Source organism: Tenrec ecaudatus, chromosome 8 (genome assembly GCF_050624435.1).
Source record: "Tenrec ecaudatus isolate mTenEca1 chromosome 8, mTenEca1.hap1, whole genome shotgun sequence".
Taxonomy (NCBI): Eukaryota; Metazoa; Chordata; class Mammalia; order Afrosoricida; family Tenrecidae; genus Tenrec; species Tenrec ecaudatus.
In genome coordinates this window covers 113,151,422-113,177,153 of record NC_134537.1, presented here as the reverse complement: position 1 = coordinate 113,177,153, position 25,732 = coordinate 113,151,422, and the positions used below count along the sequence as shown (strand labels likewise).

The following is a 25,732-nucleotide window of genomic DNA, read 5'->3' as shown; positions in this document are numbered from 1 at the left end:
ATAATAAATGCCTGTACTTTATGTTGAGGAATCTAATAACAATCCCGTATTCTATACTACTAAGGTCACGTATCTTGTTAACTTGTCAATCCTTACCAGAGCCTTAAAAAAAGTGTATTAACCCTATAACGCCGAACATGAAGTTTTCATAACATTTAGTTAAAATGTATATATTAATATATATTGATAACTGTGAAAGTAAAGAATAAAAATTTTTTCCTTAAATTAAAAATGCAGGCATTATAGGGTTAACCAGACTTAAATCATTTTATTAGGTGCTCATATAACTCATCACAATCCATACATACATCAGTTGTGTAAAGTACATTTGTACATTCATTGCCCTCATCATTCTCAAAACATTTGCTCTCCACCTAAGTCCCTGGCATCAGCTCATTTTTCCCCTCCCTCCCTGCTCCCCCTTTCCTCATGAACCCTTGATAATTTATTAATTATTATTCTGTCATATCTTGCCCTGTTTGACGTCTCCCCTCACCCACTCTTCTGTTTTCCGTTCCCCAGGGAGTAGGTCACATGTAGATCCTTGTAATCGGTTCCCTCTTTCCAACCCACCCTCCCATTATCACCATTCATGCACTGGTCCTGAAGGGATCATCTGCCCTGGATTCCCTGTGTTTCCAGTTCCTATCTGTACCAGTGTCCATCCTCTGGTCTAGCCAGATTTGTAAGGTAGAATTGGAGTCATGATAGTGGGGGAGGAGGAAGCATTTAGGAACTATGTTTCATCATTGCTCCCTCGCACTCTGACTGGCTTGTCTCCTCCCTGAAACCCTTCTGTAAGGGGATGTCCAGTGACCTACAAATGGGCTTTGGGTCTCTACTCTGCATCCCCCCCCTCATTCACTATGAGCTTTTGTTCTGATGATGCCTGATACCTGATCCCTTCGACACCTCGTGAACGCACAGGTTGGCGTGCTTCTTCCATGTGGGCTTTGTTGCGTCTGAGCTTGATGGCCGCTTGTTTATCTTCGAGCCTTTAAGATCCCAGATGCTATATCTTTTCATAGCCAGGCACCATCAGCTTTCTTCACATTTGCTTACACACCCATTTGTCTTCAGCAATCGTATCAGGGAGGTGAGCACACAATGATTGGATTTTTTGTTCTTTGATGCCTGGTAACCGATCCCTTCGACACCTCGTGAACGCACAGGTTGGCGTGCTTCTTCCATGTGGGCTTTGTTGCTTCTGAGCTAGATGGCTGCTTCTTTACCTTCAAGCTTTTAAGACCCTAGATGCTATATCTTTTGATAGCTGGGTACCATCAGCTTTCTTCACCACATTTTTCACTTTTTCACCTGCTTTGTCTTCAGTGGTTGTGTTGGGAAGGTGAGCATCAAAGAATGCCAATTTAAAAGAAGAAAGTATTCTTGCATTGAGGGAATACTTGAGTGGAGGCCCAATGTCCTACCAAATTCCTAAATTTATAGCCAGATTCTTATTTCATAAATACCTCTTCAATCCATAAGAAAGCAGTCATACATAGTCCTTTAACGATAAAGCCCTGCTTCCAACCAACTCACAGCCACTGAGTCAATGCCAACTCCTCGTGACCCTACCAGCGAGGGTGGAACTCCTTTGCGTTTCCAAGACGGTGACTCGTTATGGCATTGGAAGCTCTGTCCTTCTCCTGCAGAGGGGCTTGTGGTGTGGAGCTGCTGCGCTTGCAGTTAGCAGCACATGTGACCACAGTGCAGGGCGAGAAATCGCGCTTTAGGCACGTGCGTCAGCATCTCATACACAGACTCCATCCTCTCCCCTGCCAACAGCACCTTTAAGCTTCTAAGCAACACAGAAAATCTTATGATTCGCTTATCTAGAGACAGGCTGGCTTATTGTAGAAAGCTTTGTAATACTTTTTGTTATGAATCTCTTCCCACCATCCCTCCCTCTTCTGAAGACCTCGTAGAAATCAGCCCTAGTGGTACAATGACTCAGCCTATGAGCAGATGGTCCATTGCACACATGGGCATATGAGCAGATGGTCCAGTGGACACATGGGTAGTGCATGTGGAAATGAATTCCAAACAGGGCAAAAGAAATCACTACCTTTCTTCATTTAAAAAAGTGTTGTATTTTAAAGATGTATTTAAAACAGAATCTTGGGGGGTGGGAATGATGTAGAAAAACCAATAGCATTCAATCCTGGAAAATGACAGATTCTTACAAGAAATTGGTTTTTCGGGGGTAAAAGAAATCCAAACCACACAGACGCGAATGTTCTAATTCCTTCTTGAAATCTCTCACGGGAAGGATCATCACAAATACCTTTTCTGGAACGCTCTAAGAGCCAACCACGATTCTGACTCGCGGATTAAACAGAAGTTGGATCCACAGTCTCTGTACAACAAAACCCAAATGGGTCTTAGGAAAGGGTAAAACTGGACGCCAGCATGACGTGGGTCACCGTATGGAGGCGCTGTCTCACGTGACCCCTCAGTCGCCCCCCCTCTTCTCGGCGATGAGACACCAGTTGCCGTGGTCATTGCCGGCGCTCAGGATGCGCAGCTCAGCCACGTGCTCCGTCAGCAGCCCGCACAGCTCGCCGTCCCGGAACACGTGGTAGTAGCGCATGAAGGAACTGGGATCCAGAGCATCCCGCTGCCGCTGCGCGACGGGAATCGTGCCGTCGGGGACGGACGCCGTGGACCCGGCGGTCGAATTCCTTCTCAACCGTGTTCCAGCAGCAGGGTGACCTCCTTCCAAGTTACCTGCACCCACAGCGCTCTCAGGGCCGCCGGGCCCACTCACAACAGGCCCGTCTCCATTCCCCCCAGTCCGTCCTCGATGGTCTCCATTTAAATGCTTCTGTGCTCCCGGGGCTCTCAGCCTTGGCACGTTCGTCTGCGAGGCAGATGCCTCAAACACTTCCTCATCTAAGTCCTGACCTTGTGCCGACCTTGGCTGGCCGTGACCTAGGTCCAAACTGCAATGCCTGGAAGGCTGCACGGCGACGGTGTTGCTGGCCCATCCAGGGTTTGTCGAAGGTCTCGCTCTGTCAACCTGCTTGCTCAGAAAGGATTCGTCCAAAGATCTGGAGAAAAACCAGGCACGAAACGATCGCCCTAATGTGGTATAGAACCCGTTTTCTTCCTCGCCTTCCTTAGAGATTTGTACACAACAGGTTCTGCTCAGGTGGTGGCCCGTGCTGGGGGGCTGTTTCGAGCCACATCGCTCTTTAAAACATGCAGAGTAACCACACTCCGAGTACGGAGGGGGGTAGGGATGGCTCCTTTCTGCATGCCCACAGTGCCGCGTCCTTCCAGACTGGCTGCATTCGGGGAAGGCCTGGGAACACAAGGCCCTGTTCCAGGGGACAAGGACATCTTGCCTCTCAAAGCGACGGTTCTCTTGTTCCAGAGCCCAGACATAGATCATCAGCTGGCCTCCAGGAGCTAAGACTCTAGCCATTTCTTTTATTGCTCGGATTCTTCTTTGTTTTGTAGAGAAATGATGTATGACTGAAAAAGAAGACAGCAGATCTCACTGAGGAGTCACACAAGCCAGCTACACTCACAGCCTAGCATTTTCTACACAGTAACGAGCAAGAGTTACGATGAGTAAAGTCTTAGGTCCTTCAGGATAAGTCTGGCAGTAGAAACGGCCTGACTTTAAACCAACATCACAGACCCGGCTGTTGAGCGATTCAGACTCCTCGTGGCCCTAAAAAACGTGGCAGAACTGGTTCCCAAGGCTGCCACTGTCACAGCAGCCGAATGTCACATCTTTCTGTTCTGGGGCGGCTGGTAGGTTCCAACCACCGACCTCGGGTGAGCAGCAACATGCTTTATCCCTTGCACCACCAGGGCTCCAGACTCTAGGTGTATGGTGGTGGGGTTAGGTGCTGTCAAGTCAGTTCTGACTCAGAGCGAGCGGATGTAAAACAGAGCTGAGCACTGCTGCTCGGCTCAGTCCTCGCAACCGCGAGCCCACACGGAGCCTAGGTTTAGGAGACAGAATCGTCACCTTGGGCTTCCATGCTTGTCAGGAAGCTCTTGAGCAAATTTATTGAACTTCTATAGATTTTAAGTGATTTAATCCCCAAAGAAGTAGCCCAGAGTAAATAGTCTGTAGGGTTGCTAACTGCCACATCAGCAGTTTGAAACCAGCAGCTGCTCCCGGGGAGAGAGATGAGGTTTTCTGCTCCCATCCAGACTGACAGTCTTGTAAGCCCATACAGTTTGACTCTGTCCCCTGTGGTCACTATGAGTCAGAATCCACTTGATGGTGGTGAGTTTTGGAAGATTTCTTCTAGTTCTGAAAGTTTATGAATTTTGACAATCAGAAGGGTAACCAGTTTGCATTTATAACATTTTAAAGGAATTCCTAAATGTAGAAAATATTTCCTGGTAGAGCTCTGTGAAACAATTAATTGTTCTAAGGGGCGACTGGCACGTGTAAAGCCCCCAGGGACTAAAACCACATTCAACGTTAATGACACATTAATAAAGCCACTGGAAGTGGCAAACAAATGATCCAGTTCTCCGGTCTAGACAATGCAAAGCTACCCGGCTCAACATGTGTCCAAATGATTGCTTATCACTTTTAAAAGATTTCAATATAATATAAAATGATTGTGTATATTTAAAAAAATCAACCCAGTGGTCATCATTTTACTTCTAACTCCTGCAAAGTCCAAGTGTGATTCAAGCAGAGATTCCTTTAACTAGCCTCTTGTGTGTTAGTCAGCATATTTCTAATCCATCACTCTGCTAGAAGTGCTCCTCTGTTAGCTCCTGCGGGAGTACAATCAAGTACATGCCAAGGGAAAACATCCAATTATTTTTCCACACACCTGCCCACCGGGTATCCTGGGGAGGAAATTGCTCTCAAGCAAAATCTGAACACTCCTGTTTGGGCAACGCTCTATCGCGTCCCATGTCACCAAGCTGGAGCCTCACAGTGGAAATGTGTCAGCACAGGCCACCAGTGTGGTCCCTTCTAGATCTACCCGCCGCCAGACTTGTGACCTCTGGCCTGTCGTTTTATCTCACTCCAGGTCTCAGACTTTTTTTTTTTTTTACTTTTGTTTTGCCTCTCAAGAACATAAACCTCCATAGAATAAATTTCAAAGCATATATATTGAGAAGCAGGGTCTTGGGTCATTGAGCCAAAAAGGGGTATGCCTGAGAAAGATTTACAATGTCTAACTCTGACGCCTCATAAATATTTGCCATCGTTTACCATGAATTCACAGTGAACAGTTTCCCAAATCTTCTCTATTTATTGATTGTACCATAAGAGAAAAAACATCAGTAGAACAGGATCCTTTGATGACAGCAGCCTTTGCGGGTGACTCGGAGAACGCTAGCATGTAGGTTCTTGGTTAACAACACAGAGCTGTCAGGGCTCAGCTCAGGGGTCCCATGTAGACCTGTGCTCCCTATCGCTTCCACGGCCCACTTTCCAGAAGGTTCTTACCAGGCCTGCCTTCTGAGGGGCCTGTGGGGGAACCTGAACCTCTAATCTTTGGATTAGCAGCAGGGTCTGTGAACCATTTTGCACTCTATCGGGCTTACACCCATTTGTGGTTGTTTTGTTTTAAAGAGGAGCGTCTTTCCATTCCTGGACTGAGGCATGGATTGTTCTTGAATATTTGAAATACTATCATTCCATTCCAAAAAGACCTGACTTTCACTTATGTTTTTATATTTATATTTATCATGTGATAATAAATAGCTCGCTTTCATCCAAACATTTGCGAAAAATGAAAAGGTTTACAGATGAAGATTTATTTGCTACATGTAAAATGTATAATGCGTGCAGATCTACGCATGCTTTATCAACCTCCCTGGCAGTAAACCCGAGTGTGGCTCAGGGTAAGTGTTAACTGTGTATTAAAGTTTATCATACCTGGAATGTCTACTAGAGAGATTAAAATGAGTAATTTCTTAAGAATTACGGGCCTACAATATAAAACAACAAATTTTATGCAAAACAATGTACCGCTTTGGATACAAAATTGCTGGCATAATTAAACCGCCAGGGAGGTTAGAAGCATTGTGAATGGAGCTGAAATAAGATGGAAGGATGTGTTTCTTTCTCTGAATTGTCAATGTCAGGGAGCGATGTTGGCTTGTCAAAGGATGAAAAAGATGCCCCCCTCATTTTAGAAACAAAAATCCTAACTTAAAGGGAAACATCTCACTCTCCATATGTTTTCCTGAGAGCCCAGAAAGCAAGCAGGCTGAATCCAAGTGCTGGATTCCAGAATCATCTTGAAAGCCTGTTGACACTAAGATGGATTGTTGAGTTACTATTCGAGTGTGCCTGTCTGGTCTTCCTCACTCTAAGTGCACCTCAGTCCGAAGGTACGGGCTTAGCATGAAGCAGGGGCTACTCAAGCCTTTGCTGTGTGTGGGGGAGAGGGGGACACTCACTAAACCCACACAGAGGAGACAGCTTCCAGACATTCACAAGTCGTCTGCGGGTGGGGAAGCCAAGAGCACCCTGTTGAGAACCACTCGCATGAAAGGTACAGTTGGCCCACACTATTTAAGGTACTGCCACATTTCCCTAGAACTTCTCCAGACTATTCCAAAAGGAGGTGGAGTTCCTCATTGTCTAATCTGTTAGTAAAACAGGGATGTATAGATAACTCTCGCGTTCTCTCTCATCTTATTATTATCAAGAGACATGGAAGGCAAAAGATCTATTTCTTGACGTTAAGCTTCAGTACCCACACATGCAGCTATAACTAGGGAAGTAAATACATGTGGGTGCAAGAGAGAGATTCTTTTGAAATTGCTCACGTTAGAGCTCTAAATGAGAAATCTATCTTATAATTAGCACACGACATTAATCTACAGTTCATAAACACACATGCTATTTCTCCATTTAGTGGGAGAAATGGTAACAGGCATGCTCTATTTCCTCCGAGGGCAAGGTGTGAGACTCAGCAGCAACTCTGGACTTGACTCTGCACTTCCCCGCAGGAGCCGTAGAAGGGTCCCAACTCCAAGAGCCCCAATGTACAACAGAAGGAAACCTGGCTCGCTCCTGCCCCATCTTCACAGTCCCATCCCCTGTCTCAATAGCGGTTCAGTGTTACTGTTAGTGCTATGCTAACATGAATGTAGACAGAGCCAGGCACTTTTCTGATTTCTCATTACTTCGGGGAAAAAGCAAGCCCAAGTCTTTGTTTGGGCAGGGGCTCCAAGCATTGTATCGTATTGCTTAGCTCAGAAAGAATCTCTCAATGCTTCCCAGCAAAATGGACCTCACGGTTTCAACTGCAATTAAACAGGGCTGCCCTGGAGTAGGTTTCCAAGGCAACCACCTCCGGTTGGTCCGAACTAGTTTCGAGACCCGGGGGCCTTGGCACACCTCTTCTCCCGATGCAAGAGGCACTACACTTCCATCGCGTGTTGGGTAAGTCGCTCCTCCATCCATTATGGGACAGAAAAAAACCAACTGTCTCATTCTGTATTTTTATCACGAATAGCAGTTTTTCATAGTCTTACCTGGCTTGAGAGGAGTTTGTTAGATTAATTTTTACAAAGTGCACTGAAGCCGACAGTTTGCTTTGAAAGGGGTTTTTCTTTGTGCAGAAAGAGTTGCTACAGAATTGCCATGATAAACGGTGGCTGCCTCTGGCCCATCTAAACGGCACGGGCATACCAGGTTTCCGGAGCACCGGTCTCAGGGGAAATGGCCCTCACCCGTGTGTCTTTCAGGCATGGGCTTTGGCTGTGTCTGTACATTTGGGGCTCAGGTATTTGTGGGGACCCCGTTGGGAGGGCATGGAGAACTCATTTGCCTAGATTCAGGAGCACTTATGGCAGTAAGGGAGCCGAGTGGCCATAAACACAACACTATCTGGGGCCTGGTGGGACCCATCTTCCTCAGTGACTCGAGTGTGAGTGGGTGGCAGATCAGATGACACCTTCTGGGTCACATTCAGGGACTGAGTCCTACAACCATCTGTTAACAAAGGGCACTCGTGCGGCCTGAGAAGGTACCATGACTTCCGAAAATCAACCTGACACTGGGGGGAGCTGACCTCATTTCAATAGAGCCCAGGATGACTTTCAGTGCATACAATTCCTCCGACACCGGAATGCAACACTAGAACATAGAGTCACACTATGCAGGTTTAACCGCTCAGTACCCTAAGTGCATTGATTGTTATTGGGTAAGTAACAGTTGAACTACCAAATCAAAACCAAATTCCAGCCGTTGTGTGGATTCTGACCCCTAGCGTCCCTCTCAGACAGTGCAGAACTGTCCCTGTTGGGTTTCTGAAGCAATGATTCTTTATGGGAGTAGAAAGCCTCTGCTTTCTCCCTCAGAGCAGCTGGTGGTTTGGAACTGCTGACCTTGTTAGCAACCAAACACCAAAGCTCACTAATTGAAATACACGTGTACACACACAGTAATTAGGTAAAAATGAATGATTTAGACCTTGCTACACAGAATGGAAGTTGGATGGTGAGAACGGCCTCAATCAACCCCGTTACATTATTTTCATGGCAAAGAGCGAACTCATGACTGGGCTGCCTTACCTCCGATGGAGATGATGGTATCGAAGCCCCGATCCCTAAAGGGGAGATTAAGGTTGTCACATACCATGACTTCACATCCTCTATTCCGGGCAATCTCTACCAGTGGCCCGCAGTAGTCACAGCCCAGGGTGTGCACCTGGCTGTTCACTTTCAGATACTTTCCCGTCCCACAACCTGAAAGACAAAAACCCTGAATGACGCGCCATCCTTAACCAACAGAGGAAAGCCTGCCAGCTCGTTTGTCTGGCAACAAAGCACCTGTGCTAGTAAATGTACCCAACCAAGACACAACACAGCACGAGGACATTCCCAAGACCGAAAGCCAGCTTCCAGGGAATGCTGAACGCATTTCCATATGTCAAACACACAAGAGAAACAGGAAATGGAAACAGGAAGAGGAAACTGGTGGGCAGGTAGGAGAAAACGTCCGTGGAGTTAGCACACTGTTGAACCATTGGAAGAATTCTTAGCTGACCCACGCGGCCCTGTGAAGTCCCTGGATGTCAATCACCTTCTCCTGAGGATTTCATGAAGTTTGCACAGACGAAGGGGCTTCCAAATGTTCGTGTACAACTGTGACAGGAAGTTTTCCCCTCCTTAAGCGGGCCATCTTTGGCATTCACTTCCAGGATTTGTGCAGCCCAAAGATCAGCCAATTGGACCTTACTGATATTATTCAGGTAAGAACCAAACAAGCCACTGCAAAAACCAAACCCAATGTCATTGAGCTGATTGCGACTCAGAGAGATGCTCTAGGACAGGGTAGAAATGACCCTGCGGGTTTCTGAGACTGTAACTCTCTTTGTCACTCTTCCTGGGAGTAGAAAGTCATGTCTTTCTCCGAGGAGCAGCTGGTGATTTGGAACTGCTGACCTTGTGGTTAGTAAGGCCACACGTCACCGCTCTCCCACCAGGGCTCCCATGACTGGTGCAGAAGGTCTTCATGTGAGGGAATGGCTGTCTTGAAAAGCAACAACAAACTTTTGTCCAGCGCTTAATACTCCATTTCTCGCATTTATTCTTTCTAGATACCTTTAAAGCTTTAACATCTCAAATGGAAAGCTTCTATTAGAAAATTTAACAGATTCATAACCATCGTGATTAGAGAAGACAGTGAGATTTGAGCTATGGGTTACAAAATAAAATAATGGCAAGATGTCCAGCTGAATTCCCAAACAGACAGCTTTGGGTCTTAACAGGTGAACATTTTCAGCATCCTTGTTCATATGTGACCTAAGCTTTCTACAGAATGCAGCTGGTATTGGAGTTTCATAGATACAAACGAATACCTCATTAAAAATAAAGCTATCAGGCAGAGATATTTAGATATACAGTTATTAGTTATAATATATATATATATATATGTATTACCAAAAAAAACCCCGACAGCTATTTTGCTTCTGTCATAATACCATGGCATTCTTTAATGACTCCTCTTGCTATGTACTTTTCAGAATGGTAAGAACACAAGCATAATTAAGGTACGTTTGTTCCAGTTGAGGCAGTGGGGTGTTTGTGAGTTACAAATTATCGATGTTCACGTCTGGCTCATAGAACTATTTTAGATCGAATGGTCCCCGTTCCTAATGATGCTCACTGAGGAAGAATATCCCCTGTGTGAGGGCAGAAAACTCACTGCCGTCTGGTTGACTCCACTTCACCATGACCCCTTAGGATATAGTAGACCAGCTGCCTCAAAGGTTTCCCGGGCTGTCAGCATCATGGAAGCAGTGAAGTGACTGGTGGGTTTGAGCTGTTGACATTTTGGGGAACAGCCTAAGTGCTTTGACTGACTAAGCTCTAAACAAAACAAAACACACTTCCAATGAGTCAGCTGCCCCGTGGGTTTCCAAGGCTGTAAATCTTTGTGGGACCAGAAAGCCTCACCTTTCTTCTGCGGAGCTGCTGGTGGGATCAAACGGCCGACCTTGTGCTTTCCAGTCCAACAAGTAACCCACGTTGCCACCAGGGCTCCTACTGGGCTCTTGATCTGAAGGCAATCCCACCAGGGCTCTTGATTCCAGAGCAATCATGGGGGGAAAACATCCACTAAGTGTTTAAAAATTAAACCCTAGGTTTTCCAGATGGTGGTCATACATTAAGGAATATAATCTCATAATTGTTGTGATTTTTTGCTTTTCAAAATAAGGATCAGAGACTACATTTAGAGAACTAGAAGGGAAAATTATTTCAAAGATACTATTAAAACCAGGTTCCTAGCCCATCAGAGCTAGAAGGACCTGTTTCCAGAAACTGGACATGAGGAGGAAGCGGAGGCCATTTCAAATCTAAATAGTCCCTGACACATCCCCAAAGCTCGGACACCTTTATCAAGTTCATAGACGGTCGGTCTTTGTGACTGTCCCAAATAGAATGCAATCATCCATGGCCTAAAGGGATATAATGGGATGCTGGAAAGGGGAAGTTTTTATCCTGAGGAATTCAGAAATGTTGCCAGGCCTGGCCAACCAGAATGTCCGATGCCATAGCACGCTCCGGACTCAACAGCCATACTTCTTGAGAGACACTCCTGACACGGTCCCCTTGCAGAGAAGTGTCTACAGACTGCACATGCTGCTTTGCACTCTGTACGACACCGCGCTAAAGACGACAAAGGACCACTATGTCACTTCACTAGCATGGTTTGGCCCATGGTGGGCATCCGCTTGTTGAAAGGATAGAAACAAGTCTGAAGGTTTCCTCGGAATTTCGCAGAAACAGCTGCTTCTATTCACCCTCCTGGGGCGTTCTTTGGCCAAATCTTACCCGAGTGAGAATTTGCTTTTCTCACGAGACAGAGGAGACTACATCCTGTTTGTGTTTCCCTTTCATTTCCTGGGCCAGAGACTAGGGGGAGAACATGTTTTATTCTGCAGGCACAGGACCCACCACAAACGAAAGGCTCTACCTTTTTAGTGATTCGGGGAGAGAGGATGTTAGAGAATGATTTACCAAATTAAATCTGGCCACAGAAGCTTTGAGTAATAAGGGCCAGAGCGGGAGAAGGATGGGGCTTTCTACTCCTGTAGAGAGTTACAGTCTTGGAAACGCACAGGGGCAGTTCAGCTCTGCCCGAGAGGTTCCAGATGAGTTGGCATTGGCTCAGTGGCAGTGAGCTTGGTTTTGGTTTAAGGGCCAGAGGCAAAAGGTTTCTCAATTACTTAAAAGATCAGGTATATTACATACAGTGGAATCCCGGTGTTCAACATTATCGGATTTTGACTGGAAATGCTGAGAAAATTTTGCATCAGAGCTCGAACAAAACACCGGAATCCAACCCAATGCATGTCATCTTTTGTCCTTAAAAAAAAATAATTTTGTTTAGGGCTCATACAGCTCTTATCACAATCCATCCATCCATCCATCCATCCATCCATCCATCCATCCATTGTGTCAAGCACATTTGTACATTTGTTGTTTTCTCTCTACTTGAGCCCTCCCTCCCTCATGAACCCTTGATAATTTATAAATTATTATTTTTTCATGTCTTACACTGACTGATGTCTACCTTCACCCACTTTTCTGTCGTCCGTCCCCCTGGAAGGGGGTCATATGTAGATCATTGTGATCAGTTCCCCCTTTCAACCCCCCATCTTCCCCTTCCCTTCCTGGTATCGCTACTCTCATTATTGGTCTTGGGGGGTTTATCTCTCCTGGATTCTCTGTGTTTCCAGCTCTTATCTGTACCAGTGTACAGGCTCTGGTCTAGCTGGATTTGTAAGGTAGAATTGGGGTCATGATAGTGGGTGGGAGGAAGCATTAAAGAACTAGAGGAAAGTTGTATGATTCATCAGTAAAACACTACACCCTGACTGGCTTGTCTCCTACTTGTGACCCTTTTGTAAGGTGATGTCTAATTGTCTACAGATGGGCTTTGGGTCTCCACTCTGCACTCCCCCTCATTCACATCAATATGATTTTTTGCTCTGAGTCTTTGATGCCCAATTCCTGATCCAATCGACACCTCATGATCACACAGGCTGGTGTGCTTCTTCTCTGTGGGCTTTGTTGCTTCTCAGCTAAATGGCCACTTGTTTATCTTCAAGCCTTTAAGACCCCAGACGTTATATCGTTTGATAGCTAGGCACCGGCACCATCAGCTATCTTCACCACATTTGCTTAGATGCCCATTATTTTTGTAAACAAAAGCAGTTTGTGTTTCGGTCACTTGGCATTAGTTGGCATTGTTAGTATGCATTGTTTAAACCCTTGCAGCTGTGTTCAAAGCATTTTGATATAATTTTCTTTTGTGGCTTTTATACTGTTTTTAGGAAAAAAACATGGGTCCTAAGTAAGAGTTTTTTTTAAAACAGTCATTATGATAAGGAACTAGTTAATGATACTGTTATCGTTACTGTTGATGATCATTTTAGTAAGACCTTTTAGAAAACAATTAAGGAAATGCCAAGAGCAGACCACATTAGACAGATTTCTTTTTTAGAGAAAGTCAGCCAGGTCCTAGTGAAAAAAGGCAAAGAAAGGGGGGGGGGGGGAACACCTTCTGATAAGCAGCTCCCAGTTGATTTGATGGAAGGGGATTCCCCTTCCAAACAGTGACTCTCTCTCCATCCCTCCTCCCACATCTGAGTCCATAGATCCAGTTCCTCATCAATCTCGAGGTATGGACCATGCTGTAGTTGTTAAAATCTTTTTTTAATGTTGTGTTTCTTGTTGAAATTTTATTATTTCACTCTGAACTTTGGAATTTCTGTGTAATGTTTTGTATAAAAAGGCAAAGTTAGGGTAAAAAGTTGGTGGTCGAGAATGGATTCCTCTATTTTCGGTAATTTCTTATGGGAAAAATTGATTTGGAACTCGACAGCATCACATGGATTATTGTAGAGGCCGGGCTTCGACAGTATGCATAAATAAAATGCCGAGGTGAAGAGGGTACAAAGGCCTGGTCAAAAAGTCTCTGCTCCTGGGAAGCAACAAGCCCACCCGGAGGATGCAGAGCAGCCTGTGCAGTCAGGAGGGGTCGACGGGAAGTTCAAAAGCAAGCAACCACATTGACGCGAAGCAGCATAGCCACGTGGAGACCCAGAGCCTACCTGTAATATAACTGGACCATCCCTCACAGAAGGGCCAAATGGAAGGGACGATATCTCCAGGGTGCAGCTAGAGCACCGATGAAACACCTAACTATCTTCTGGGTCTTTAAAATTTCCTCCTCCCAGTATTATGGCCTTAGTTTTTACCTCAATAATCTTACTAGACCTGCATATTTACATTGGTACAATTAAGGTCTCTTGATGCAAGATAGAGAAATCCCTCAGAAACAGTAATGGAAGTAATGATTCCCTGATGGTACAGGGAGCGAGTGGGGAACGGAAGGAAGGGGGAACTGATAACAACAATGACTGTATAACCCCACTCGAGGGGAATGAACATCAGAATTTTAGGTGAATGAATGCACTGGAAGGTGTAAGTCATGGCAAAAGGCTTTATATATATATATAAATTGTACAACTATTCTTGATCTAATGGACCTATGGATTGTAATTAAATTATATATTTGAGAACTCCTAATAAAATGTTAAAAGAATCCTAGTTTTTTTTTAAAAAGCTCTGCTGCTCCTTCTCTTCCTTTCGAAGCTGATCCGAGTGAAGACCTGGGGCCACAGAACACCACCCAAGCACCTGCTCATGGACTTAACTCCGACCTGTTTCAAATCACCCACCGCAGTGGGCCTGCTGTAATTGCAAAGGTCACGGTGTTTCCTGAGCGTACACTGGTATATCTGCTGCCTTCAACTAACTAAAGTTCTTTTCATTTAGATTTCAGTCCCTTCTTATTTAGTCCTGATATCTCCCCTCCAGGCTTAATTTCCATGCATGAGCCATTATCGCAAAATTGAGCAGCTCCGCTTGATTGGGGACTAGGACACTGAGGCTAATAACATTTTAGTCATCAGCAAGTTGAAATTAAAGCAGCTAAGTTGCCAGCAGAATTCCTGTTTGGTCGACTGGAACTTGATTACTTCTGCTTTCTTTTATTTATATGTATGTTATCAATAATGTTACTTTGTTGTTATTGCTAGCACCACAATTCAAATGCCCCCATTTTTCCTCAGTTTTCTTTATTCAGCGTCTTTCATGTACATACGAGGCAACTGAAAATACTCTGGCTTGTTGTTAGCCCTCAAACGTGCACCTCAGTCCTCTACGTACAGCCTGGCTTTCAGTCCTCTAAAGAGGTCTCCTGCAGCAGGTTTACCTTGTGCAGCACATCTTTTGACCTCTTGACGGCTGCTTCCATGATCACGGATTGTGGATCCAAGCAAGACAACATTCTTGCCAACGTCAAGCTTTTCTCCATTTATCATGACAATAATGTAGAACGAATCATAAATCAATAATTTAATAACCCATCAAACTAACCATTCCAACAAAAAGTTGGTGGTTTGTGCTAGCCAGAACTCCCAGAACGAAAAGCAAAATGTTTTCCTTGGAGACAGTCATCTTGCTATCCTTTCCTTCCTTCTTCTCATCTCTTGGGGTTTCTCTTCACGGAACAGTTAACATGTAAGCAGTACAAGATGCAGGCGGCGGGGCAGGAGTGACGGCGTCTTTGCTACAGGTGCACGGGCAGGGCACGCAGTTACTCGGAGGGGCTTATCGTGCGCTGACTGACAGTGGCAAAGCACAACGAGCGGTATCTCATTCACTGCCATCAAGTCACAGAAAGCACGAGAGTCCTTCAGGGTGGGCCCCCAGCGCACAACAGGACACTCACCACTACACTGAAAACGGCCCGCTTCACGTTTTCATCCTGGGCTATCAGTCAATGTCAGGTCCTCAGAGGCTCTGGAGAGGCGGTCACTCTGCAGATGTGGGCAAGAGGCTTGCCGGCTCACTTGAGCACAGGCACGCATGGCTGCTGTACAGCAAGAATTCTAAGCACAGGTTTGCCACGAAGGAAAAAGAACATCCGATCTGATAAGGAAGAGACAGGGCTTTCTACTCCCATGAAGAGTTACATTCTCAGAAACCCACCGAGACAGCCCTACCCTGTCCTCTCGGGTCCCTATGAGTCGGCATCGACTTGATGGCAGTGAGTTCTGGGTTTTGTTAGAATGGGAAAGAACACTGAATCGGAACAGAAAAACAGCACGAAGGCATGCGTGTGACACCACGGGACACGGTGCTGGGTTACCTATGTCAGCGACGAGGCTTCCCGGTTTCTGCTCCTGGAGGAACTGGCGGACACGCGGCCAGGCTTTGCTCTGCACGTCGCTGAAGAAAGGCGCGGTGCTCTCGTACACATGATGCACGTGCTGCTTCTCCAGCTGGGCGGCTTCCTGGTCCATGCTGGGGAACGCCGGCCACGCCACGGGCAGCAGGTCACAGTGCGCACCTGGCCGCTGAGTGAGGGGACAGCTGTCCTTGGTCTGGGGTCCTCCGTCGGCCAGATCCCTGGGTGGTACAAAAAGACGAAAGCACAAACGGCTGGCAGTCTTTGTCCACCTCGGAAGAAAGGTCTGGCAACTTACTCCCCAGAAAATTTGTCTTTGAAGCCTTTGTGGCACAGTTCCACTCTGACACACGGGTCTGCATCACGCGGCGCAGTCCGCAAGCGCTGTGCCCCTCCTCCATCTCCCTATGGCCTTCAGAGCACTCACCTGTCCCAGACCCTCGTCAGCGCTGCCGAACGACAAGCCACAGACACAGTCTTTACCTAGGCAGCCGTGTTCAGAAAGTAATGGGGACATCGATGGAAATTCCCTGGCCTCTGGTTCCCTGGTAATCTCAGGGTGTTGGGGGTGTGGGCTGGGGGGAAGCTATCTTCTCCTCGGTTGGCTGCTCTTCAAGGCTTAATTTGCTCTTTTTCTACCTCAAAGCTGATTGGCTTAAAACACATTCAGCACTTAACAATTGTACATTTCCGCTTGAGAAAACGGATGTATGGTTTGTTATATGTAAAATCCCCCAATAAATGATTTATTTAATAATAATAATAACACATTCGGCATTTATGCGGCCTCTCCACAACAAAAATGAATTCCAAAAATAGAATTATAACCACAAGTCTGGGGGTAAGATTTTTTTTTTTACACACACACACACACACACACACACACACACACGACATAATTCAATGCCTTACACCTGCATAACTTCTATTCATTCTTGGCCCAGCTTACCTCCTGCAGGAAGAAAGCCTTGCCCAGCCCTCCCCTTCAGCATCCGGGCCATCAGAAGAGGGGAAAGTACACAATCAGTCCTGCGGGCTTCCCGCTTCATCCTTTAATGACTCTCTGGTCGTGTCAGAGTGAGGGTGTTCCACGGGAAAGGACAGGGGCTCAGACTGTGGTATGGTAGACACTATCATAAACAATACTTGCTCTAATGTAAGAAGCCACTTAGCCCTACTGGTGCGTACCAGGTAGTGCAGCTCTGCGTCCCCCTGCCCCCCTTGACTCCCCCTGCACCCCACGATGTGTCTATGGAGCACAAGGCTCTGTCGTCATCCTGTAGCTCTTTGTCTCTGGCACTGGCTGGATGCCCCTGGAGGAGCCAGGTGGGTCGCAGGGAGGGAGGAAGCCTCTGCACGCAACGCACAGGAGCTCCTTCATCAAGGAGGAGGGAAGCACGCAGAATGGGATCCACCTGGGAGCAGAGCAGTGTTCCTTGCTGCCCTTTGTCAGGTGGCCGTGGAGTGGCGTCCTGAGCCGGCCTCACACAGGTGCTTACGTTAGAGCACCTTGTCGCAACCACTGTGCACGGAGCCGCTGTTGCCCACCAACTGGCTACATGTCGCGTCCTGAATCAGCTCCGTGACTGCTGCTATGTCTGCGCCCACTTTGGCAGCCAGGGCATCACTCCACCTCACTGAGAGCTACTCTCACCTCGCCACTTCGCCGAATGTGCCATCCTTCTCCAGTAACTGCCCACCTGAGGGCACAGCCAGAGGACGCGGATGGATGCTTCAGACAGTAGACTGTGATCCACAGTCTTCAGGGGCTAATCTGCAAAGACCACCAGGCCTCTCTTCTTAGTCTGGAAGGCCCACTCAAACCGCCCATGGGTAGCACTGTGGTTTCCCGTATCATAGCAACCCACTAGCTCTCACAGTGCTACAAATGGACCAATCGGCTCTCACAGCGCTACAAATGGACCAATCGGCTCTCACAGCACTATAAATGGACCAATTGGCTCTCACAGCACTACAAATGGACCAATCTGATCTCACAGCACTACAAATGGACCAATCGGCTCTCACAGCACTACAAATGGACCAATCGGCTCTCACAGCGGTACAAATGAACCAATCGGGAGTTGAGCAGAGGAGGGCATCATTGTTCTCCCTCCGGGGAGTGAGGAAAGGGCGACTGGAAGGGAGGAAAGCCTGCCCTGGACGCCCTTCAAATGGCAGTGTGGTGAGCGAAGGGCCAGAAGCCGGACAGCCTCTGCTTCCCCCATCCCGGGAAGTAGGAAGCACTTAGTAAACTACTCCACGGAAAAGTAACGGCGTCCCCCTCTTCGACCTTGTGGAGAAGGATTTTGAGACTGCAAACACCCTGATTCGCATGCTTTAACCCACTACTTTTAACCTCCATCAGCCTTGCCCACCCGAAACAATTATCACTGTGATTAACCCAAATGATGATTTTCTAATTCCATCCTTCCTTCTGGATTTATTCCTGGGATTCTACGATCAGGAAGAGCATTCCAGGAGAAATGCAAGAGGACAAATGAGTGACAGGTTGTCTTTAATCACTATGGACCTGCCAAAAATGACCACAACCCCTATAAAAAAGAATTCCCAGCAGACTCCTAGCAGTACAAGTCTAAGTTTTGAGGTCTGACAAAAATTGAAACAGTTTATATCGCACCTTCAGCCAGAATTTACAAAGCACACATATGAGCAGCTATAACTGCCTACACACCAGAGAAACCCAAACACGGAGCGCTTTTCTTTTTAATCACCATCTTAGCAGACTTAAGTCTATTTAAAAATTTCCCTCCAAGGAATCAAGCAGGCAAGATCATTAAGAGAACACAAACAAATGCATTTGATTTTATTGCACTTGCAGATGTCAACGTTGCTAGCGAGTGACATCATAAAATCCATTCCTTCCAGTTGGCACGAAAGGAATCGACTCCAATCACAAACTCGAAATCTGCCATATGGGGAACCAATCCCCTCAGACACCGTCCTTCAAGTCTCCCCTCAAATTGCCAAAGGTGGGGGGGCTGTAAAGTCGATTTTCAAGATGATGAGAGCTTTGAAGTCATATTTTAAAAACTGTATTTTACAGTTAAGATGATTAAAATTCATCTGTAGGCTTAGGGCTCTCCAGTACTACATTTTCAAAGACTTTACATGTAAATTCCCTAAAATTTTTGCATATGAACTTTATATATAAAATAAATGATCTGCTCAACTTGGTAGTGTGATTCAGAAAAGAAGATTCACACTACGAGCAAAAAGTAAAACAAGTTAGTAGTCCCATGAAATAACATGACAAAGTCATACAGAGTATTATATGGTCCCTATTGTCAGCAATGAGTGCACTAGTGATATCAACAGAGTGTGCAGGGAGTTTTTACCTCGGGAGAAACCTAAGCGAAGAGATGTGTAATTTAAACCAGGGAAGAACAGAAAACATTCGCTCTGTTTTCTTCTCACGGAGGGCAGCAGTTAAGGGGATTATGAGTTTGCCGAGAGAAAATATTCCATTTCCTTCCTCTGGTCTATGTACTTAGGAGACACTGAAGAACTTTATCTAGTCACTCATGTTGAAATAATGGATAAAACGTGTCCACTATCACCTCAACTATAATGACAGAGGGGGAGCACGCATCTCGACAACTGATGGAAACAGATGGTGTCAAGGATCCTGGCTGCATCCTGCACGAGTGTCAGCTTCTAACCGTGCGTGATCCTATTTGTATGCACCGTCGTTCTTTCATAACCTTGCTGTTTTATTGTCACTTCACTTCTTTAAGGCAAGTCGCAGTTACGTTGGAATCTGATTTTCGGGGCTTCAAACTGGTTCGATCATGGCTGATGGAGGGACACCAGGAGAGACCCAAACTTCTAAGAATTTGGGTGATATGAACAATAACTAGAAGAAATAAAGTTGTGGGTTGAAGCTCTGGAATGGGAGACTCACAAGAGGTGGACAGGGGCCTGATGTGGGAGAGCGACACATGTACAAAGTGGTGTGCTGGGCTGCTGTCCCTGAGCAGTGCACCACTGTTTCCCGCCCGGCTTAAACATCTCACTGGCAAGAGGATTCTTGAAGGTTGTGCTGTAATGCAAACTACCCTTGTCTTCTAACAGGGCTCACAAATAGGCCTACACATTCGAACCTTATCGAATCATAAGATAAACACTAATCAATGCAACTGAAATTTAATTGGACCTTTAAACCCCAAATGTGAGCTGATTTCGACAGCCAAAAAAGGCTAAAAGCTCTTGCTGTAAGCCTAGAACTGTAATATGTTGGAGTTTAACATATTGCTGTAACGCCACTGTTATTCATTTCCAGTGCGATTAAAAAATCTTTAAGAAAGGAAATTGTCAGTCAGCTCTGCTTATATATGAAATCTATACTATAAAATGAATGCGTAAAAGTTGGGCCTTTTACCTTGAACTTCAGCTTAGAAGCACTGGCAGGAGAGAAAGGAATTCTATAAAAATGATTTTATCCGGCTAAAACTGTGCAGTTTTTTCTCTTGCAATGTAAAGTGAACTTATAAAAGGTATCGGTTCCAGGTTGCCTGAAGGAGGTCAGGTCACGTTGCTTCTTATCGTCTTGGTAACCCGTCTAAGCAATGACAGTGCAAGCATGGACGATGGAAGACAGCAAAGGCACGCAAGCCAAGTGAGCTCGGGCCACTCGAGGTGTTTGCGAAGCTGGCTGGAGAAAAGGAGGGGATGGAGAGGGGCAGAGAAAGGATCCTTGTTCTGTTTCCTCAAGAGCGGACCTACAGACACCAGGAAGGCGGGAAGCATCGCTGGAGGAAGTCTCAGGGGAACATCAGCATTCCCTTTTCCTGCCTTTGAACAGTAAGCCATTCACTTGAAAGGCAAAGAAGGTCTATCTAAAACAATAGTGACCAATCATTTTGGAGTATTTGATCTCTCCTCAGGCCTATCAAGTGCACTTCATTGCAACCGAGATACTTTAAAGCTCAGAATACTTTTAAAAACAGACATGTTTTGTTTGTTTGTTTGTTTTTGGTGAAAACATACACAATCGAAAGTCGATGCAACGGTTGCTACAAGCTCAATTCAGTGACATCGAGTGTGTTCTTCAAGTCGCGCCAAATGCTCTCTATCCTTTCCCAAATCACTCTACCCCCGCCATCGACAACCAACCTTCTGAGCTGCCATTTGTCAGTGTCACCACACATGTTACTGTTAGGTGCCATGAGTCGGTCCTGACCCACAGTGACCCCGCTCACCACAGAAGAGAAAGCCGCCTGGTCCTGTGCCACCCTCGCCGTGGCTCCTCGGCTGAGCCCACTGTGCCGCCACTGTGTCCTCTCATCGAGGGACTTCCTTTTTAAATTTGCTGCCCCTCTGCTTTAGCAAGCATGATGGCCTTCCCCGGGACTGATCTCTCTGTACAATGTGTTGGGCAGCTAACAGGTTGGGCAGTTTTAAGAAAGTGACTGTATCAGAAGAGTACAATGATGCGTTAGTTCGCTTTTTTTTTTTTTTTACATTTAAAAGCACCGCGTTTCAGCATCCACATCCACGCAGTACTTTCAAGTACAGATCGTGTAGCGAAAATATCTATGTGGCCAAAATTAACATTCACCAACGTGCCTAAGACCTAGCAAAAACATTTCGCTCTCTTAAAAGATAGTAAATAAGCTTTGGTCATTTTTACTTATTCCACACAATGATTTGGAAATCTTGTTCTCACTCAGTGCAACATCAACTCCAAATTCAGTTTGCATCATGTTATTGTACAGATACAACTATACTTACTGGGGCCAATTACACTGACTGGATATGCACATTACCAAACAAGCTGACAGGGTTTGAACTGCAGTAGGAGCTGAAAGGGCTTTCTCACCTGAGTCATCTTGTGGTTACAGGAAAATGACATATCCTCTTTGTGAATCCTGGCAGGTCCCAGCTCAGAATGACAATTGTTCCTCAATATGGAACGTACATGAGAAGCAAAGGGGGGTCTTTCCCCTGGTGAATCACTCTGTTGATACAGGCCCTGTTAGGGAAAAATAGAGGCTTAGTGATATTTTTACATAATAAAAACACTGAACCACTGGCTGCAACCCAGGTGAACCTCTCAACCTCTCGCCGCTGCAGGGCAGCAGGAACTCGAAAGCACGTCAACATGCGGCGTGTGCCAGGGAGACCCAGCAAGCTGTAAATCAAGTCCCGAGCTTTCCGCAAAATGTACTGGAATTCCTCCAGAAATGAAACGAATGGTTTCATCAGGTGCCTGGAACATTTGCAAGCATCGAGAATCAACTCTGAATTCAAGTGACTTAATTAATGGAATTAAGAAGAAAATACTACTGTACTAAATTTTATTAAACCATTTTAAGTACAATTTGATGGCTCAATATTTATTCACAGCATCAGCTACTTCCAGATCACCTTGACAAATAGTGCTAATTATTCTTCATTGTGGGCACTTTCTTTTTCCTAACAGTGGGCCTGCCATCCAAAGGCCCCTAGCTACTAACATCCACACTGGTGGCACCCAAACCCCAGAGGCTGGGGTCCCACGAGGACATCTGAGACAGCCTCCTCGCTGGGTCCTTTATCCGCAAATGAGACGACGGGCCCTTAATTAGATCACAGGCTCAGTCATGATCCCTAGGCTCCATGTCCCTGTCTGTGGACACCAAAATGCCACAGAGTCTACCTCGAATCACAAACAAAAGGAGCCAGGTGGTGCTGGGATAGGCACTGGATTGCTAACCCCAAGGTGCCCCGGTCGAACCTACCAGCTACTCCACAAAGAAAAATAAGGTTGTCTGTTCCTGTAAAGATTTAGTCTCCAGAACCCGAAAGAGCAGTTCTACTCTGTCCTTCAGGGGTTTTGAGTTGGATTTGACTCAATGGCAATGGGGTTTTATTGGGGTCACAAAGGAGCCCTGGTGACGTTATGGTTAAGGGCTAGCTGCTAATTCAAAGTTGGGGCTGAAATCCACGGAATGGCTCTGCAGGTGAAAGGCCTAGAAATCTATCCCTGTTACTCTTACACCCTAGAAAACGTTGGACTATGCCACAGGGGGGCACAGTATGCATGACGACAACATCACAAACACAATGGTTCTCCAGCCTGGACGGGGTGCACGGTGACTCCCCTCAGCTCTGAACCTCCATCCCAATCCCATTCTCTCTTTAAGAATCACCAGCCTGCCCACGTAGGTCAGTTTTTGCAAGCAGCTCTCTGGCCTTCTGCTGTGCATCTATCATTTAGCCCCCATCCTCTCTCTGCCATTGTGCAGGCCTATGATCTTTGCCACTGGGAGCCTCTGGCATTTTATTTTGAGGAAGGGGGCTTAAGAAACAAGAATGTAAGGGCTGCCAGTCCAAGGGTCACATTTCCTTGTGTAATCTAGAGCCTGCCTGGTGGTGTAGTGGTCATGAGTCTAGCAGTTCGAAACCACCATCTGTGGGAGAAAGATGAGGCTTTCTACTCCTGTAAAAAGTTAGTGTCAAAGGAGCCCTGCATGGCATATGAGTTGGGCTAACTGGAGGGCTGGCAGTTCAAAACCACCAGTCACTAGAGGGAGAAAGACAAGGCTTTCTACTCCAGCAAGTCTTGGAAGCTCACAGAGACATTTCTATTACCCTGTCCCATCGGGTTGCTATGGCAGTGAGAGAGTGAATCTCTACAAGGCTACTTCTGAGCAAATACATGCTTACAGAGAGCACACGGAATGCGAGCAGTCCATTGCAGACCCCTGCATGGTATAAACGGTGAGCTAGCTCGGCTTCTAACAGGAACATTGACAGCTAATGCCCGCCCGGAGGTGCCTCAGAGGAAAGGCCTGAAGATCTTGCTCTAAGAAACCAGCCATTGGCAACCCAATGGAGGATGGTTCTACTTGCATGGGTCGCCACGTGACAGCAACTGCTTTGGTTTTCTCTTTTCTATTTTAGGGGGAAGGCAATTATTCTCTGGGACTAACTGGGCTATGTATGAGAAGAATGTCAAAGATTATGTGTCTAAATCGACTTCCTGTAGGAATAGAATTGAAGTCAAAGGAACTGAGTGTGGTAAGACCTCAGCGGGAAGTCTGGATTGGCTGTGTGTGAGAGAGAGATTTCGCGAAGATAATATATACAGTAGGAAGCACGAGAAACATGGAAGCACAGTGATGATTAGGAGATGTTGGGAAAGGCTGCGCCTGCAGAGGCAATGACGAGGCCACTTTGATGGTGACCATGTTACAATCCGTTTTGATTTTGTAGATTAGAGAATGCCTGAAAAGAACAAGGAAATCAAATATGAGATTGGTTTACCCCCACAGGCTTTCATTACTGGTATCAATTTGACAAGACCAGCCCTCAGTTTGTTGGGAGATTAAAGTAACCGGGTGCCCAGGTAATCAGCGTGGATGGAGCTTGCTCTGATGGTAGAGGAGAAGCAGAATATTACGGTCCTCTTTCCTCTCAGGAAAGAAGGCAGGATAGGAAACACGGGACCCGCAGCCACCTCACTGGCAAGCTGTTCCCAAAGGGCTTGGCCATGGAGCCCATGGCCATCAGCGCTCGAACACTCGGGATGATTTTCTAAGATGTGGTTCAGAGGATAAGCTATGTATTAGTGTATTTCATAAATTACTTTCTTAATGTGTCTGACTCGGGGGAAATACAGGGATAGGCTCTGATGATGGACTGTGGGTTTGGAGGGGTGCATGCAAAGCACTGCAGTATCTGAACTGTCTAGTCGGTTGTCCTGGAGATCCCACCTCTGTCTCTGTCCTCTTCTGGATCCTGCCAGCTCTTCCCCCATGGCCTCCCCAGAGAGTAGGCCTTCACCTGGCTACGACGTGCCAATCTTGTGGATTTCCCAGATGATCAGAAGCTCCCAAAGCTCCAAGGGACCCAGCCACCAGGGCTTTATCTGAAGAACAGGATTAATTAAACACAAAACAAAGCTCCATAACCTACTGTCACCCTAACTGCATAAATTAATGAGTGATTCACTTCTTCCCAAAGTTAGAAGGCTGTAATTACTATCTGAAGGAGAATCCTTTAAAAGTGAATAAAACTTAGCTTGATGCAACACTCTCTGGACGCTCTCTAATGTTCTCAGCTCACCACAGATTGCTGAAAACACGATCAGAAACCAAGAGCGGGATCAAGAACTGAGTTCTCCAATACGATGCTCTCCAAGTCGATGGGACTCCCGGTGGCTTCTGTGTCCTGAAGTCCATGCTCTGCGCCACCATCCCCCAGCTCTGCTGTACTATCCCACCTTCTGCTCCATGTCGGGTGCGCTACCAAACTCAACCCATGGCCACGGAGGTGATTCCCACTCAGGGAGACCCCATTAGGACACAGTACAACTGCCCTATGGTTTCTGAGGCTAAATCTTTATGGGAGCAAACAGCCTCCTCTTTTTTTGCAAAATGGATGGTGGGTTCAAATTGTTCTCAACAGTCAGGACGCCGCCCCATCTGGTAACCCACTGTGGCAGTTACATAATCTGGTGTCAACTTGAGACTATTAAGAATGAAGCGGGGGTGGGGAGGGGGAGTTTCGCCTGTCAAGCGGATCGCCGCTTGATGACCTCATTTGGAGGTGCTATAGAAATAAATACCTCGCTGGATGTGGGACACACAGACAAGACACTCTCTGCAGAGAGACATTCCTGTTGACAAGACACATTGAGCTACTGTGATGGAGCCAGAGCCCGGGAGCTGGAGGAGTCATGTGGAGACCCACACCATCACCAAGAAGAGTTGATTCCACCACCACTGGATCCACAAGACTTTTCACCCACTAGCCTGTGATTTTCCTGCATTCAGCATCATTGTATGTGTTGCATGAGTCTGAAGAGGCATTTATAGACTGGTATCGGACACATGGGCTAATATCGGACTTGATCTGGGCTGGGCTGTGTTCTTAATATACCGTTACTCTTTTATATAAAGCTCTTTCTTATACACAGATGAGTGTCTGTGGATTTGGTTCTCTAGTCTACCCAGACAAACACACCACGTCACTACCCCTGCAATCATCGGAGTCAAGAACTATGTG

General features: G+C 46.3%; 1 protein-coding gene across 2 annotated transcripts; it reads right to left on the bottom strand.

The window, feature by feature from the left end:
- Positions 1 to 440: 440 nt before the first annotated feature.
- Positions 441 to 21,706, bottom strand: TRMT9B (tRNA methyltransferase 9B (putative)). 2 transcript variants are annotated; one of them, XM_075556746.1, is made up of 4 exons: positions 21,561 to 21,706; positions 15,680 to 15,939; positions 8,524 to 8,697; positions 441 to 3,480 (listed from the first exon to the last, which is right to left on the bottom strand). In XM_075556746.1, exons 2-4 carry the CDS (start codon positions 15,831 to 15,833, stop codon positions 2,456 to 2,458), a joined length of 1,353 nt encoding a protein of 450 aa, XP_075412861.1. In that variant the 5' UTR covers positions 15,834 to 15,939; positions 21,561 to 21,706; the 3' UTR covers positions 441 to 2,455. The 2 variants fall into 2 exon arrangements, with proteins under 2 accessions (XP_075412861.1, XP_075412860.1); XM_075556745.1 differs by lacking the exons at positions 15,680 to 15,939; positions 21,561 to 21,706 and having other exon boundaries at positions 8,588 to 8,695.
- Between the last annotated feature and the right edge of the window lie 4,026 nt (positions 21,707 to 25,732).

Excerpts from the sequence above, each read along its gene's own strand:
- TRMT9B (XM_075556746.1), bottom strand. The coding sequence starts at position 15,833 with ATGGACCAGGAAGCCGCCCAGCTGGAGAAGCAGCACGTGCATCATGTG. Across the intron at positions 8,698-15,679 it reads AAGCCTCGTCGCTGACATAG|GTTGTGGGACGGGAAAGTAT; the intron begins GTAACCCAGCAC and ends TTTGTCTTTCAG. Across the intron at positions 3,481-8,523 it reads TACCATCATCTCCATCGGAG|TCATACATCATTTCTCTACA; the intron begins GTAAGGCAGCCC and ends CTTCTTTTTCAG.